Raw genomic sequence first — 15913 nt, 5'->3', positions numbered from 1 at the left:
AGTGCTGGGGCATGAAAACCTAGATTACACTTGATGATGAACTGCTGGAGGCTTAATGTAGACAAGTTTGTAAGAAACCCCAGATGGACCCAGTCATGGGGAGGGGGGATTTCCCACACTTCTGTGAGTTTTACCTCCAAGAGCTCTCTACCATGTTCTATCCGAGGAAAATGCCCTCTTGGAAAGGGAAAAGCAACCATTTTTAAATTTACTGGAGTGTTCTGTTCACAACAAGGTCTACCCTCGGGAGCAATAAACAGAGCCTAAACTGCTGGGGGTTTATCAGAGCCTAACTGGCCTGAAGGAAGGGAAATCAACTTCAACCCTCTCCAGCCACCCTAACTCCTTTGGCAAAGATGGGAGGAGCAGGGAATTGAGAACAGTTGAGAAGTTCACAGTCCTGAAGCACAGGCTCGAAAAAAGACTACGACCTACACACAGGCCTACAGAATGCTTCCTCTCCCCTTACCACCCAAAATTAATCTAGACACAGACCTTACATCCTTCACAAAAATGAACTCAAAATGGATGGCAGACCTAAATGTAAAATGCCAAACTATCAAATTCTTATAACATAGGAGAAAACCTAGTCATTTGGCAATGACTCTTTAGATACATCAAAGGCACCATTCATGAAAGAGAAAAAAAAAAGATAAACAGGACTTAATTTAAAACTTCTGCTCTGTGAAACACAGTATCAGAGAATAACAAGACAAACCACAGACTTGAAGAAAAAAAATTGCAAAAGACAACTGATAAAGGACCATTATCCAAAATATATAAAGAACTCCTAAAATTCAACAATAAGCAAACAACCAACCCAATTAAAAATGAGCCAAAGACCTTAATAGACACTTCACCAAAGAAGATATACAGACGGCATATAAGCATATGAAAAGATGCCCCACATAGGTCACTGGAGGAATGCAAATCAGTACAAGGAGATATCACTACAAATGTATTAGAAGAGCCAAAATTCAGAACCGACAACACCGAATGATGATGATGACATGTGGCCAAATAGCTCTTGTTCACTGCTGGGTGGGAATACAAAATGTACAGCCACTGTGGAAGACAATTTGGCAGTTTCTTATAAAACTAAACATACTCATACAATCTAGTAGTCCTATTCCTTGGTATTTACCCAAAGGAGGTGAAAATTTATATCCACACATAAAACCATGCATGGATGTGTATTTCTACTTTTTCAAAACTTGGAAGCAACTAAAGATGTCCTTCAGTAGGTGAATGGATAAACAAACCGCAGTATATTCGGCCAATGGAATAATATTTAACACAAAAAAGAAATGAATTATCAACTATTAAGAGATAAGGAAAACTCAAACGTATATTACTGAATGAAAGACGATCTAAAAAGGCTGCTGACTATATGACTCCAACTATATAACATTCTGAAAAAAAGGCAAAATTATGGAAACAGGAAAAAGATCACTGGTTACCAAGAGGTAGGGGAAGGGAAGAGATGAATAGGTAAAGCACAGAAAATGTTTAGGGCAGTGAAACTATTCTGTATGATACTATAAAGGTGGATATGTGTCAACATCCAGTTGTCAAAACCCACTGTATGTATAAGACCAAGAAGGAACCCTTCCATAACTATGGACTTTAAGTGATGACGTGTCAGTGTAGGTTCATCAACTGTAACAAATGTATTGCTCTGGGGGGAATGCTGATAATGGGGGAGTCTGTGCGAAGTGGAAATAGGGATGTATAGGAAATCTCTGTACTGTCTGTTCAAATTTGCTGTGAAGCCAAAACTGCTCTGAAGAGTAAGGTCTACCAAAAAAATTTATACATTAAGAAGTGAAACTAGCCACACTGTCATAAAGGTGGATGTAATTTTTACTTCTTATTCACAATCCTAACATTCTGCTAGTCTGCTACCTAAGCAAAATTATATTGTGGACTATTTCTACAGTAAAACAAAATGCTAAAATTAACCACTTAAGATGCACAGGTCAACATTTAAAACTTTCTTAACACAATTTTTAGTAATTTACAGTGAATGTCCAATGTGTTTGGCTGCTTTTCTTGTGAGTGACACATCAACTCAAACTGACTGCAGCGTCTAGACTACAGTATAATCACAGCATAGTGCTCGTGCTCGGTCACATCAGACTCTTTGCGACCCCATGGACTGCAGTCCGCCAGGCTCCACTAACCATGGAGTTTTCCAGACAAGAATACTGGAGTGGGTTACCATTTCCTACTTCAAGGGATCTTCCTGACCCAGGGATTTAACCTATGTTTTGCATCTCCCACATTGGCAGGTGGATTCTTTTCCACTAGTGCCACCTGGGCAGCCCCAATTATAGCATTAACTGGTTGAAATAGGTCTTGAGCTACATTGTCCACTATTGTTTTGAGTAAGAATTTATTGTTTTTGAATAGAGTGGTTGAAAAATATTCACTTATTATTTACTGCTTTGGAGTTAGGACTATCTCTAAAGGGGTCAAAATGAATTATATTTACTATCACAGGCAGTTCTTTAGAATGGCTTTTGATACATAAATATACTTTCAAATGAACCACTTGTTCAGTCATCTGTAAAATACAGTCATAAATAATCGTGGTCTGGGTTAAAGAAACAAGAAGGAACATACATTCTCACGTATCAAGTAACAATCTTTTATCCCAGCATCCATTCTCAGATGCTTAATGGCTAAGTTCTTAAGTATGTATGGCCAAGTGAATTTTAGAAGAAAAATAAAACACATTATAAAAAATATAGTACAGAGACTACAAATATGGAAAATCTGTTTCAATATTTTGTCCCTTTCAAAAGATAAAATATATATACATATTATATATATATTAATATATACATATTATACACACACACACACACACACACAAAAGGAAAGCAATTTGGCAGAAAGTACTGCAATAGTTGATACCACTAGATTTAGTCACGTTTGGCAGAGTACTGCTGTAAAAAAGCCAAGGTAGCGGCTATTACCACAAAAGATTATGTACTTTCAAGAAAGGGTAAGATTAATCACTCTTCAACAGACAACCTCACCAGGAAAAGCTTTGAAAGTTCTAGATAGCCCTTATTGAAAGAGAAACACAACCAAAAGGTGTTATAAAAATATCCCTAATTAAAAAATAAAACATTATTCAATAGTAACTACTGTATAATTTCTAAGTCTACATTATTTTGCAAATAGCATCATGTGCTTAGCAAATTCTAATTTCCCAATGAAGACTGTACTAAAGTCAAAAGCATTAGCTAATTTTTTTTTTCTTTGTATTCACGCCCAGATTAAGGGAATGTTATTTTAGATCAATGTTCATTTTTAAATCATAGCACCAGCAAAAATACATATGTTCAGTATGTCATCATTTCATTTGTCTTTATATAATAACCTTTAGAAGGATTAACACCAGTTGGAAAAGTGAAACTAAGTGGAAATTAGCTTTATTTACTGAATAAAGTTTGTAGTTACTGCTAGTGAAAAGTTATATAGACAGTGAACAATGATAAAAATTTTTCATTTTTTTAATTTTATTTTTCATTAAATATAATGTATGATATAGATTTTAGATACCTATTATCATATGAAGGAAATTAACCTAAAAAAAATTTTTTTTCAAAGTAGATATAATTTTTCAATTTAAGTACCATGTATATTCATTCCAAGAAAGGGTGAGCAACCTATCTGACCTATCATGCACCTATCATGCACATAAATTTACTTCTAAGAGCTTTATCAGTTTTTGTTGTTGTTAATACATTTTTGCAGGTTTTTTTCCACAAATGAAAATGATTTTTCATCAAAATTTGCAGACATCTAAGAAATCACAATACTTTAACAAAATGTTTACATTCATTTTTATATTTAGAAGTATCTAAATGCTCCTACTTATCTCAATATAACATTAATGAAAATATTAAGAAAAAAATACAAATATCAATCAATATATTTTAAATTAAAATTAGGAAGAAAAGGTCTCAAACAAGCTGAATACTTCAATAATACAACTGATGACTGAACTGTCCCCAAAGGATGCCTGATAAGTCATATTCATTATCATAGTAATTATAATTCACCAGAAAAATAATTCATCTTTCACAGGGTCAAAAAAAAACTTATGAAAATAAATTAACTTGGTATATAATGGTACCATGTATCATTGGTTCTTTACAGTATTCTTCTATATTTTTCTATTTATGGCTAAAAGATTAAATTTAAATTGAGTGTGGAAGTGTAATTTATCAAACTATAAAAATCTCTGTAGTCATTCCTTCCTGAACATTCCTCCATAATTTAAAAGCAAGGAAGCTGAATAAACTGGAGTGGGTTTATTTCCTTCTCCAGAGGATCTTCCCAACCCAGGGACTGAACTTGGATCTCCTGCATTGCAGACAGATTCTTTACCGTCTGAGCCACCCGGGAAGCCCAATAATTCCTTCCTGAGCATTCCTCCCTAATTTAAGAGCAAGGAAGCCTAATAAACTAGAGCAAGGATTGGCAAACTTCAGCTTGCGGGCTGAATCTACCCCACTGCCTGATTTTATAAATAAAGTTATATACTGGAGTATCTACATTCTTTCCTGCACACACAGTCTATGCTGCTTTTGTGCTACACTAGCAGAGTTGAGTTGCTGGGTCAGAGATGATAAAGCCAAAATGTTTACTACCTAGCACTTTACCAAAAAAAAAAAATTGCTGACTCCTGAATTAAAGATTTAGGTCTTCATTACCTCATTTGATGCACACATACACTCATCTTTTATATGATCTTTAGTAGAGACCATACTAAGCTAATCATTTAAGAATCTGCATGTTCCTTCTGTTTTGATTTTATAATTGTATACTGACTTCTGTCCAAATTTCTGAACTTTATATAAGGCAGAGGATACTGGTTGATTCTAATTTGCACTGCTTTGGACTCTACTGCATCTTCTCATAACATTTCTGACAGTTAATAAATTCCTAAAGGTCTATTTTTAGATACTTAATGACTATATCATATTACATATAAAAGGATGATAATATAGAAATTTAGATTTTCAATAGTGAATTAAGAAAAAGATGGCTCCATGAATGGAAATAGGGATGAAATTAAAACGAAAAATACATCACAAAGACAAAAGCATTCAGCTTTAAAGAATTATTTAATGGGGAAAAAAAAAAAAGGATTCTAGACTTAAGGAATCATTAACACATGGCCCACTGTGGAGCACAAGTAGTAAGGAGTCACTGTGTCAATGATTCTTTCCCCTAACCCTCCTTCTACTCAAGCACTCTCCTGCCCAAAAAAACCCAAAAAACAAAAGTAACACATTGAATGGAGCGATTAACAGAATTCAATATTTCTTTAAAATGAATGCAAAACAGTGAGAGATTACAGCAACTGGGATCACCAAATCCAGAAGTAGATGACTAGTCTTTAAATTCTTCAAAAATGTTAAAAGTTGTAATAATGATATATGGAAGATAACTAACTTATCTTTCTTCTTTGATGTTACAAATAAAAATCAGAAATGGGTTCAAATTAAAAGTACAAGACATTATATGGAAGCCTGAACATCTTCATGGTAAGAAGTCTGAGTATTTAAATCTGAAGGTACTATTTTCTTCTTAGAGTGATTTATCTCACAAGTGATTAAGGCAAGGGAGATAGATATATCAAGTACCTTTTGGTAGTCTTTGACAATGACAGTTTTATGTATTCTTTGTTTATTTAATAGAAATCAAGTCAGCTACTCTGTTCTACTTCCTCCAAAGTTTTATAGTACTATACTATGTCTAACAAAAGGCATTCAAATATTAAAGGTATGCTTAGTTGCTCAGTCGTGTCTCACTCTTTGGGACCCCATGAACTTTTGTCCCCCAGGCTCCTTTGTCCATGGGGATTCTCCAGGCCAAGAATACTGACTGGAGTGGGTTGCCATGCCTTCCTCCAGAGGATCTTCCCAACCCAGGGGTAGAACCCAGGTCTCCCACACTGCAGGTGGATTCTTTACTGTCTGAGCCACAGGGAAGCCCAGGAATACTGGAGTGGGTAGCCAATCCCTTCTCTAGGGGACCTTCCTGACTCAGTAATCAAACCAGGGTTTCCGGCATTGTAGGTGGATTCTTTACTAGCTGAGTTACCAGGGAAGCCCCAAATTTAAAAGATATCATATAGGCAAAGGTCCTTTTCTCTGTATCATTTTGCTATATCCTTAAACAGACATCTGTTTAGTTCAAACCAAAGACATTTCATTGATCTGCAATCTTAAAATACCAAATATACCTTCTAATGATGATAATGCACCAAATCAGGACAGGATATTCTCAATTTAACATTACAAATCAATGCTGACACTCTGATTATTAATTTCCTCCTTGTAAATAAGGTGTTGCTTCCAGTGCATGAAGTTAAAAGTCAAAGAAAGACAACCAAAGCTTATCTTTTTAAGTATAATCACCCCTATAGTTCACTTATTTACATGTACATTGCTAGTTATTACTATTCCAAGTACTATACAATTACCAGATTTGCTACTCAAATTACATGCTAGCAAGTCAATGAAATTAGTCTCTCTTAAATTTCTTATATAAAATTTAATTAAATCATATAATTAGGAACCCAGCATTATTTTTAAGTAATCCCATTTTAATTTTACAACCTGACCACTAACACTCAAGAAAGGAAAGTAAACTTTGTTAACAATATTAAAAATTCCCTAACTTTCCTATCGGAGAAGGCAATGGCACCCCACTCCAGTACTCTTGCCTGGAAAATCCCATGGATGGAGGGCCTGGTGGGCTGTAGTCCATGGGGTCGCTAAGAGTCGGACACTACTGAGAGACTTTACTTTTACTTGTCACTTTCATGCATTGGAGAAGGAAATGGCAACCCACTCCAGTGTTCCTGCCTGGAGAATCCCAGCGAAGGGGGAGCCTCATGGGCTGCCGTCTATGGGGTCACACAGAGTCAGACATGACTGAAGCGACTTAGCAGCAGCAGCAACTTTCCTATGTCATATTGAGGACTTACTGATTATACAAGGAAAAGCAACAATTCACCATCTTACTCAAAGTGAGCTGTTGTTTCAACAACAACAAAAAAATGTTCTTCACATGTTATTCCTTGCCCCCTTTTGTAAACAAAAGATTACAACTCTGTATCTGCTGACTTATGAATGCAGTCAATGGGTACAAAGTAAAGGAACCCACAATGGAAGTGAGTCCAACACTTCACCCTCTGTAACAGGTACTCAGGACAACCAATCAGAAGATACTCTAGACAGAGGTGGTCCACAGCATTCCCAAATCCTCAGCAGAAATTCAAAATCATAGAGCTGAAAGGACTATTAGAAATCACAGATCCCTATTTTCTAGTTTTACAAAAAAGGAAACTAAAAGCCTAGAGATTTTAGTTGGTTTATCCAAAATTAGTCTGAAGAGCAGAACATAAACTTTTAATAAGGTAATTCCTCCAATATTCCTTTACCTTTCTCTGCCAGAATGGCAAAGTCAGGTTATAATTTTAAAAGCAAATGATACTAAAAAAAAAAAAAAAAAAGGAAAACAAAGAGAATACCTAACAGAAAAAAAAAAACACCTATCTTACTTTAAGCCAAAAGTGCTTACCAACCACAAATTTGATTCACCAGTAACTAACATATCCCTTTTCAGTTCCATTCACATTCTATCATACTTTTTTTCCCCTCCACAAGAAATTCATTGTAAAATAACTGCTTTCAGGCAGACAGCTTTTCTGGTAGTTTCTAAAGTCAATGTGTCTTTTTTTCCTGCTGCCATAATCCATGCTGAGAATCACAACCTATAGCTGACACAGTACTCATTCTTCCTTTTATACAAAGTCCTCTATAATGAGTTAAGAGTTGAGGAATAAAAGTGTTTCAAAGTCCTTGTTTCTCCTCTACAGCTAGAATTTCAAATGACTAGAATTCCTCTATGAATAAAAAGGATGGTGGGGAAGAAGAGTAATAAAAATGTGGTTTTTAAAAAACAGTTTCTAGCTAAACTGTTTCACTTTTAACTACTTGAACAAAAATCTATTTCCAAATTTTTCCAACATTGTGATTATGTTCTGTAGCAGCAAGTCAAACATTGCAATGCTAACTTATAGTACAAAATCTTTAAGCAGTCATTTATCAACCACTGTGTGTAACAAATCTTCACATATTATCTTATCACATCTAAGTAACAATTTTGCAAACCTGTGGTTGAAAGAAACACAACCATTTTAAAAAAAACAAAAATAGTACTTTAAGATCTTTTCTTCAAAGACTGTGTCAGCTATAAAAGTAAATGAAATTAAGGCCTTCCTACACAGTGCCTGGCACCGAGTTGCCTCTCAGTAAGCATTTGCTGAAATAAATGAAAGAAGTGAGAATTAAAACCACGGGAAAAACTCGTATTTATAATAATATTATATTGAACAGTCACTGAAACAGTCCTGGCATGCTCTTAAAAACTATACTTTTACATTATTGCATTTAATTCTGATTATCACTTCATGAGCTAGGAGGGTTATTCCAACTTAGCTGGTAGAAGACCTAAGACAGAGTGTAGTCGTTCTCAACCAGGAGCATCTGGAAGTGTGAGGGCATCTGGAAGTACGAGGGCATCTGGGTTGCACACTGACAGCAGAGGTAACCTGGCATTTAGTAAGTAGGAACCATGGATACCAAACAGACTACAACATGCTGGACAAACCCACAGAATTATCCGGCCCCAAACGCTAGCATTACTGAGAGACACTGACCAAGAATAAACGGACAAAGCCAAACAGCTAACAGTGACTTTACACTAGCTCAATAACAAAATCCAAGAAATCACTGGGGAGCAACTCAAAGGCAATCAAATATAAAACTGTATCAACTTCTTAAGCTAAAATACGTCTAGGCTACCTTCTCAAAATGGCAAGAGGAGTAAACTAAAAGATGACGTTATTCCAAACTCAATACTACTCTGCCACCTTCTTTACCAAGTTTTCCATTTCTGTCTTGTAATTGCCTCAGGGCAGAATTTGAGAATTTTATCTGCAGTGACTCCCTCTAAAACCTGATACAAACAAGTCCTCAAGTCCTTCCCCAGTTCCCATTCTACTTCCCCTGCTTTAGATCCACTTTACTACCCATAGGGATTAACAGTTACATACAAAGGTTGCCTTGGTTCTATTCTTTTCATCCATGACACACTGCCCTGTTAAAAATCCGAAAGGTCACAGCCTACCGGACAGCATATCTCTCACATAGCTACAATGATTCCTTACTGAATAACGCCCAGGTAACTCAGGTTGACACTCAAGTTTTTCCACCAACTGGTTCCTTATTTCTCCCAACTCAATTAGGATCACAATTTCAACCAGTCTCTTTAGTATCCCTCCAAAGTACCATAACTCTTTTCTCTACTTTTGACCTCAGTTAGCCTAGAATAATTTTCCAATTTCTTCTTTTCTACCATTCTGGATCCTCACCTACTAATGTGCAGAAATGTCAGCAAATGCAATAAATTCAACTGTAGTTTCACTTTGTGTTATGTCAGTAGCTGCTGCTGCAGCTAAAACGCTTCAGTTGTGTCTTTGCAACCCTATGGAACATGGCCCACCAGGCTCCTCCGTCCATGGGATTCTCCAGGTAAGGATACCGGAGTGGGTTGCCATGTCCTCCTCCAGGGGATATTCCCCACCCAGGGAACGAACCTGCATCTCTTATGTCTTCTACATTGGCAAGGATGTTCTTTCACTAGCACCACTTGGGAAGTAGACTCCTAAATAATTCTAGCTTCAACTATGTGTAGTTTTAATCCTTGAAAGTAAGAAACATTTTCACTTCTTTTCCCCATTCAGGACAATATATAGCTACTTAGAATCAAAAAGTTGTTTCTTGAAGAAATCATCTAATACAGCATCTTCATTTTAAAAGTAAGGGAAAAAACCTAACTCAAGGACACATAATTCTTTAGTGGCAAGACATGAACAAGAGATAAGGGCACAATTCATAATCAAATGTTAACATTTAATATGTGCTTGTTAAATGAACTCCAATGTACAGAAAGCCTTTTATAACTCTGCATTCAATAACCTTACACTGAAATTTGAAAGACAGGTCTACACCTTATCAAAGCAGAGACTGCCGATCATGTTTTCCACAAGTCAGAAAGACAAAAATGAGGTTCTTTGATAATTTTGATACTTAAAAAACTCATGAATTTTTACAAAACTTCAGTAAATTTGAAATTCCATTTTTTGGCACAGTCCTTGAAATATTCATATGTAAAATGACCTCATTGTGTTTAGAAAAAATTACCTTAAAAATAAGATCAGGGTAGACCATGGTTACAACAGACTATGATGCAATTCAAAATTATACTAGTAAACCCTGAGTCTACATAAGGACAACAGCAGCATTCCTAGCAATGCCTTCATTCTTCAGTTAGAACCATTTTTCTCCCTTTTATGTATTCCATTTGGGGACAAATGATTATTTTATCCCAATAGTTCTGATGCCTAGATTACTTGGAAGAATCAAACTGCACCCACTTCTACATGGCAAGAGAATTAAGATAATTAAATCACTACTATATGACTTGGCATATAAAATTATGCTCTCCTGCTTCCTATCAGTAAGTTCACTCCAACCTCATATTCACTCCAGAAGCCAAGAAGGCTGAACATAAAGCATGTGTATATAATTAGATCAGTCATTTGCTATACATTAATGCTGCAAATACATTCAATTTATCTTGCATCATTATTGGTTAGATATTATTTAAGGATTCAGATTTCTACAGTTCTTATCTACAAACATTTGATATCAGATATAAATTCCATATTTTTTTCCTAATCTCAAAACAGAACTTAATATAGTCCTTCAACATTTAGGAAGATATTCTATTAGTTAAATTAGATACGCAATCCAAATTCTAATAGCCCAATCCCACTTTTAAAAATCCCCTACTCTGCTCCACAGTTAAATGAAAGAAAAGACTTTGATTTACAAGTATATTTCTGTCCTAAAGACATCTTTTAGAACAAATGTATTATAGGCTATAAGAGTCTAATATGAGAAGAAAACAAAGGACTAAAAGAAGCTGAATAAAATAGTGAAAAACATAAAAGAGCTAGGGCAAAAGAACAGACTTAGAATAAGTCTGCACATTAAATCAATATGGAGCTTGGAAATAAACTATAGCTGCCCAGTTTTCAAAACAAAGAATGGAGAAATGAACAAATTTTAAACCACATATGGTAGAAATTATATAAGAATAAAAAGATCTTAGTCACTTTCTACAAATCAAAGCCATAATAAAGCTCATGAGCTTATCTTCTACCTAAACTTAACAGGAGGAATGACTAGGTGTTATTACTGGTAGGCAAACCAATTTATCACTCTGGAATGTTCATGTAAATCTCATAAAAGAGAAAGCAGAAATATATTTGATAAATTCCTTTCTTAATTTCATTCTAAATATAGTAAGAAAAGTTCTAAAAAATTAGGTGTAAATGTAAATTATAGGTTTACTTTTCATATAGTATTTAACTATTTAAACATGTACAAAAGCAAAAGACTGATATAAGTGATGATTTTGTACACCTGATCCCTGCTGTCATTTGGCAATTAACATTAGGCCTAACTCTTTAACCTCTCCCTTTGTGTATTAATATGCTAATTACTCAAATGCATTAGGGATAAAAAGTCTTGTTTAAGAAAAATACTTGGTTTTATAAAGTCAGCCTTGCTTGCAGTACTTATTATATTAAGTAATAAAAGGAGCAGACTGGCTGTTAAAACAGTTATGTACATAAAAAAATTGAGAACACATTGGGTCTCAATTGGGAAAATAGTAAAAATTAAACCCACTGAAAAGAAAACCAAAATAATCTAAAAATAACTAATGTAGTTCCACATTTTTCCCCCTTTGAGTCCAGGTGATACTCTTTTGGGGAACAAAAAAAATTGCTTTTCATTCTAAACAGTCCATCTAGATCCAACAACACACTACTTTTGTCACTACACAGAGCTGTGCTGGACAACTAGTACCCACACTGCCAAAATTTAAGTCCCATCTGCACAAGACTAAAACAGGAATCCTAGACTAGAAAGGTATTGATCACTGGATATAGGAATATCTAAACAAATGAAGTAAAAAATACTTCAGTATCAACTAGATATTTGGGCAAGAACCATTTAGACATACTGTCTTAGAAACTCACAAACTGAGATCTAGCCTGGTCAGATATTACCATTTTACTAGGTATGAGAGTACTATTGATATTTACTATGAGTGATAGTCTTAACTTAGTAACACAATTCAAGGAAAACTTTTATAAGCATTTGGAACATAGCACATTAATCACAAAGGAAACGAGGCATATCCTGATACCATATATAGCCCTACCTTGAAATGAAGACTTTGAAAGGTAAGGAAATGCAAGATACATGTTAAATCAAAGGCAAGCTTCCCACCCCCTCCCTCTTCTCAGGAGGCAGATAAATCTAAAATGTGGAGAGCACAGTTCCTTGTGTCTCTGTTTATTATCTGGTGTTTTTTTGCTATTTATTACCAACACATTACTTCACTAATATATAGGAAGCAGATACCCTGCTTCCTATAACAAAGCATTTTCTTTTTAAAATCTTAAGTTTAAAAATAAGGGCAATGTAGGTGAATGCCACAGTAAGTGTAAACACAATTTTACTTCAAGTTTAAATAGTTTGAGAGGAATTGTTAAATATTCTCCATTGTTCAGGCTGAAAAAATGATCTTGAAGAATGAATAGATATTTGGAAAAACATGCTATGATAAAATTATAGTTCATGCATAACCAGGAAAAATTTCTCTATAATACTTAAGAGTACAGTTAACCTCACAGTATTTACATATACATCACAAATGTAGATCATGACAGGAAAACATATCAAGATAGTATACCTCTCTATTTGCATTATACTAAGAAAACAGCAACACTTCGTAACTATATAAAATTTACAGTTGTTTTCTAATTTTTCTAGATGATCGGGTCAGAAACAAATTCAAATTCAATTTCTAATTCAATAGAATAATAAATAGGTCATAACTGGAACATCTACTATGAACAATATTTTTAAAAAGCAAATAAAATATGCCTTGTACAATTGTCCTTAAGCTTCATCCTCAACAGTCTGTTCAATAGACCACTACCATAAGCAGATATATTTCCCCTTAGAAACTTCTACCTCCTCGCAAAGACAGTAATTATTATCGCAAACCTTTAGAACTCTTTTTACATGTTTTTAGCGATGTATAAATTGAGAGTCAAGACACAACAAGGCAACACACAACCTTTCGTGTGTATAATCCCGGGGAAAAACACAACCACAGGATTTCACGTTAATACCTGATCATACCATTTCTTTGGAATTACACAGGAAAAGCAACTAATCAGCAATAGAGAATGACTGGGGAAAAGTTCACTTAAATGAAAGGATACAGCCTTAAAGCACCAGTCTGTGTTCCCACTGCCAGGATCTTCTGTACAGGATCAAAGGCCAGGGCTGAGGGTTGATAGGGAAATCCATGGCGAACAGTCTAGGCATAGGCAAGTGACATCACAGCAACCAGGGCAGGAAGCAAAGTTTTAAAACAGAAAAGTCAACAGAGACATTAGAACCTAGAACCAATTAAGAACCTATTATAACTGAAACAAAACACACATACATGCACTGCTATTTAAAAAAAAAAAACACTATGAAAACTATGAATTCTACATCACATAAAAACTTCTGCAAGTAAAAACTGAAACCAAAAAAAAAAAAAAAAAAAGAAAATCGATCCCAGTGTTACATTTCTACTTTCTCATCACAGAGGTACTCTTTAGAAAAAAATTTAACGTTCTTTTTACTATTATGTCTGAGAACAAATTATTAAAGTTGGCAGTGGTAAAAAAATTCTATAAATTCATTTAAAAATGCAATTCATGCTTATTTCAAGTGTGATAACTTCATCCTTACTTTATTTCTATGTTAAATGCAAGTACGTTTACGAAAATGCTGTCTTAATTAAGGATTCAGCAAAGGAATTAGCAAAAATCTATTTCATCATGTTGCAACCGTAACAGAAGGAAAATAAATACAGCATCTATTTTTGCATCTTGGTATTAAATCCTTAATTTTAGGATACTGAAGCAAAAAGTATAATACACACTTAAACTCTGACTTACGAACGCCTGGTATTTATGAAGAAGCCAGGTATTAATACAGACACAAGTTTGTATTTCTCACTGAGCAGCTGGTGAATTAATTCGCTGCATCATTCTTTCTGAATTACACATCACTATGGCAATTGCCGTACCATTAATAGGCAAAAATTCCACTTCTAACTTTTCCACCAAACACAAGGCTAACAAGACCCTGTGATTTCATATGTGAAGTCTCCTACCACATTTTAAGGTGAAAATGAGCCAACATCCAGTTGAACACGTCTAGCTTTTTCATAAACAATATTCGTTAGACACTGTTCCCAAAGGAAACTTGGAAGTCGGTGAAAGATCTATCAGAATGCTTGAATATAAAAGTTGTTGATTAAGAATACGAATTAAAGGTCAGTATGTTGGAAGCAATCCTGAAATGATTGCCGCATGTGAAAATCAACTAAAAGAGGAGTAAGATGATGTCAATCTCCAAAATAGCCCACCAAGCAAATGTGTGCTGTGGGAGCAAGCCCTTTATTCGCGGTACTGAGTATTATTGGCGTTCTAACCCTGGCACTCGGGCTTAAAGCCCGAGGTGCCCCTAGAACGACCCCAATTTTCGCGGGGCTGCGCGCTCCGTTCACCTTGCAGAGCTGAAAGTGCTCGGACTGGAGCGTTTCCTGGATCTCGGGCTCCCGGTTCCCAGGTGGGTGCTGCTGCTGCTGCTGCTGCTGCGAGGCCGAGGACGAGCCGGCGGTCAGGCCGTCCAGCACCTTCCTGATGTTGAATTTCCTCATGGTCGCGGCGGGGCTCCCTCGCACCCCGGGAGCCGAGGTAAGGGGCGTCCCCAGGCGCTGGGGAACCGGCCCGGGCCGAGAGCAGCTTCGACCGAGGACGCAGAGGAGCTGGCGCGAGTGGGAGTGTGAGGGGAAGGAGGCAGCTGGGGAGAAGCGAGAGATAATCCGAACAGGAAATGCTGCGACGACGAGAGAGAGCAGCGGCGACCAGAAGCCCCGCCGGCGACCCCTCTCGCTCCGAGGCCGCCGCTTCAGCCGCCGCCGCCGCCGCCGCCTCGCTCCGCGGCCCGGCGGCACAGCAGTGGCGGCGGCGCCCCGAGCCCGCGCCGCCCAGCCTCACCTGGCGGCGGGCTGACTCTGCGCCGCGCCGCCGCCCCGGCTCGCCCCCGCCGCCGCCGCGTCCATGGCCCGCGGCCCCGCCGCTCGTCGCCCGCCCGGGCCCCCGCAGTCCCTCAGCGCTTCCTCCCGCTCCGGATCAGCTTCCTCCTCCTCCTCTTTCTCCCGGGGGTCGCCGGCTCTCCGTCCGCGCTCGCCGCTCGGCCTCCTTGCCGCTCAGCGCCGCTGCCCGCCGGGCATCGCACGCAGGACGCCGGGGTGGGTCCCCGCGCCCTCTGCCTCGCTTCTCCGCGGCTGGTTCGGCCCGCCCTCGCTCCTTCAAAGCCCCGGCTGCCCTCCTCAGGCACCGCCGTCGCCGCCGTCCGCGGTCCCGCCCGGCCGCTCCCTCCCGCCTGACAGGGCGCCTCGGCACAGGGCACCAACGCCCGCTCCGAGCAGCAGCGGCAGCCGCGGTTACAGCGCTGGCCGCGGCGGTGGCGGCAGCTGGGCCTCGGCGGAGCCGGGCTGCTGAGCATGCGCACCGCGCGTACCCGCCCCCCCTCCGCCGTCGGAGTGGAGCTGGGGCTCAAATTATCCTCTGCGAAAATCCCAGACCGTGGCTAAATTTCTCCCATCTCAA

The 15913-nt window shown here is 37.7% G+C and overlaps 1 protein-coding gene across 11 annotated transcripts in view; it reads right to left on the bottom strand.

The window, feature by feature from the left end:
- The window catches only part of STXBP5 (syntaxin binding protein 5), a 159507-nt gene extending 144506 nt beyond the window's left edge, over positions 1-15001 (bottom strand). For all 11 annotated transcript variants that reach the window (XR_015132471.1, XR_015132473.1, XR_015132474.1 and 8 more), the window contains exons 1-2: positions 14806-15001; positions 13463-13560 (exon numbers count right to left, since the gene is read on the bottom strand). Coding sequence is in view for 6 of the 11 variants with exons in the window: in XM_086316630.1 (XP_086172756.1) it covers positions 13463-13560; positions 14806-14958 (251 nt within the window). In the remaining 5 variants the exon portion in view is untranslated. The remainder of the gene's footprint in view (positions 1-13462; positions 13561-14805) is intronic.
- Positions 15002-15913: the final 912 nt, after the last annotated feature.

The sequence above is a fragment of the Bos grunniens genome, chromosome 9 (assembly GCF_055505025.1).
Source record: "Bos grunniens cultivar Pamir isolate PY7600 chromosome 9, Bosgru_T2T1.0, whole genome shotgun sequence".
Classification (NCBI taxonomy): Eukaryota; Metazoa; Chordata; class Mammalia; order Artiodactyla; family Bovidae; genus Bos; species Bos grunniens.
The sequence above is the reverse complement of the archived record's forward strand: the minus strand, read 5'-3'. Positions and strand labels throughout refer to the sequence as shown.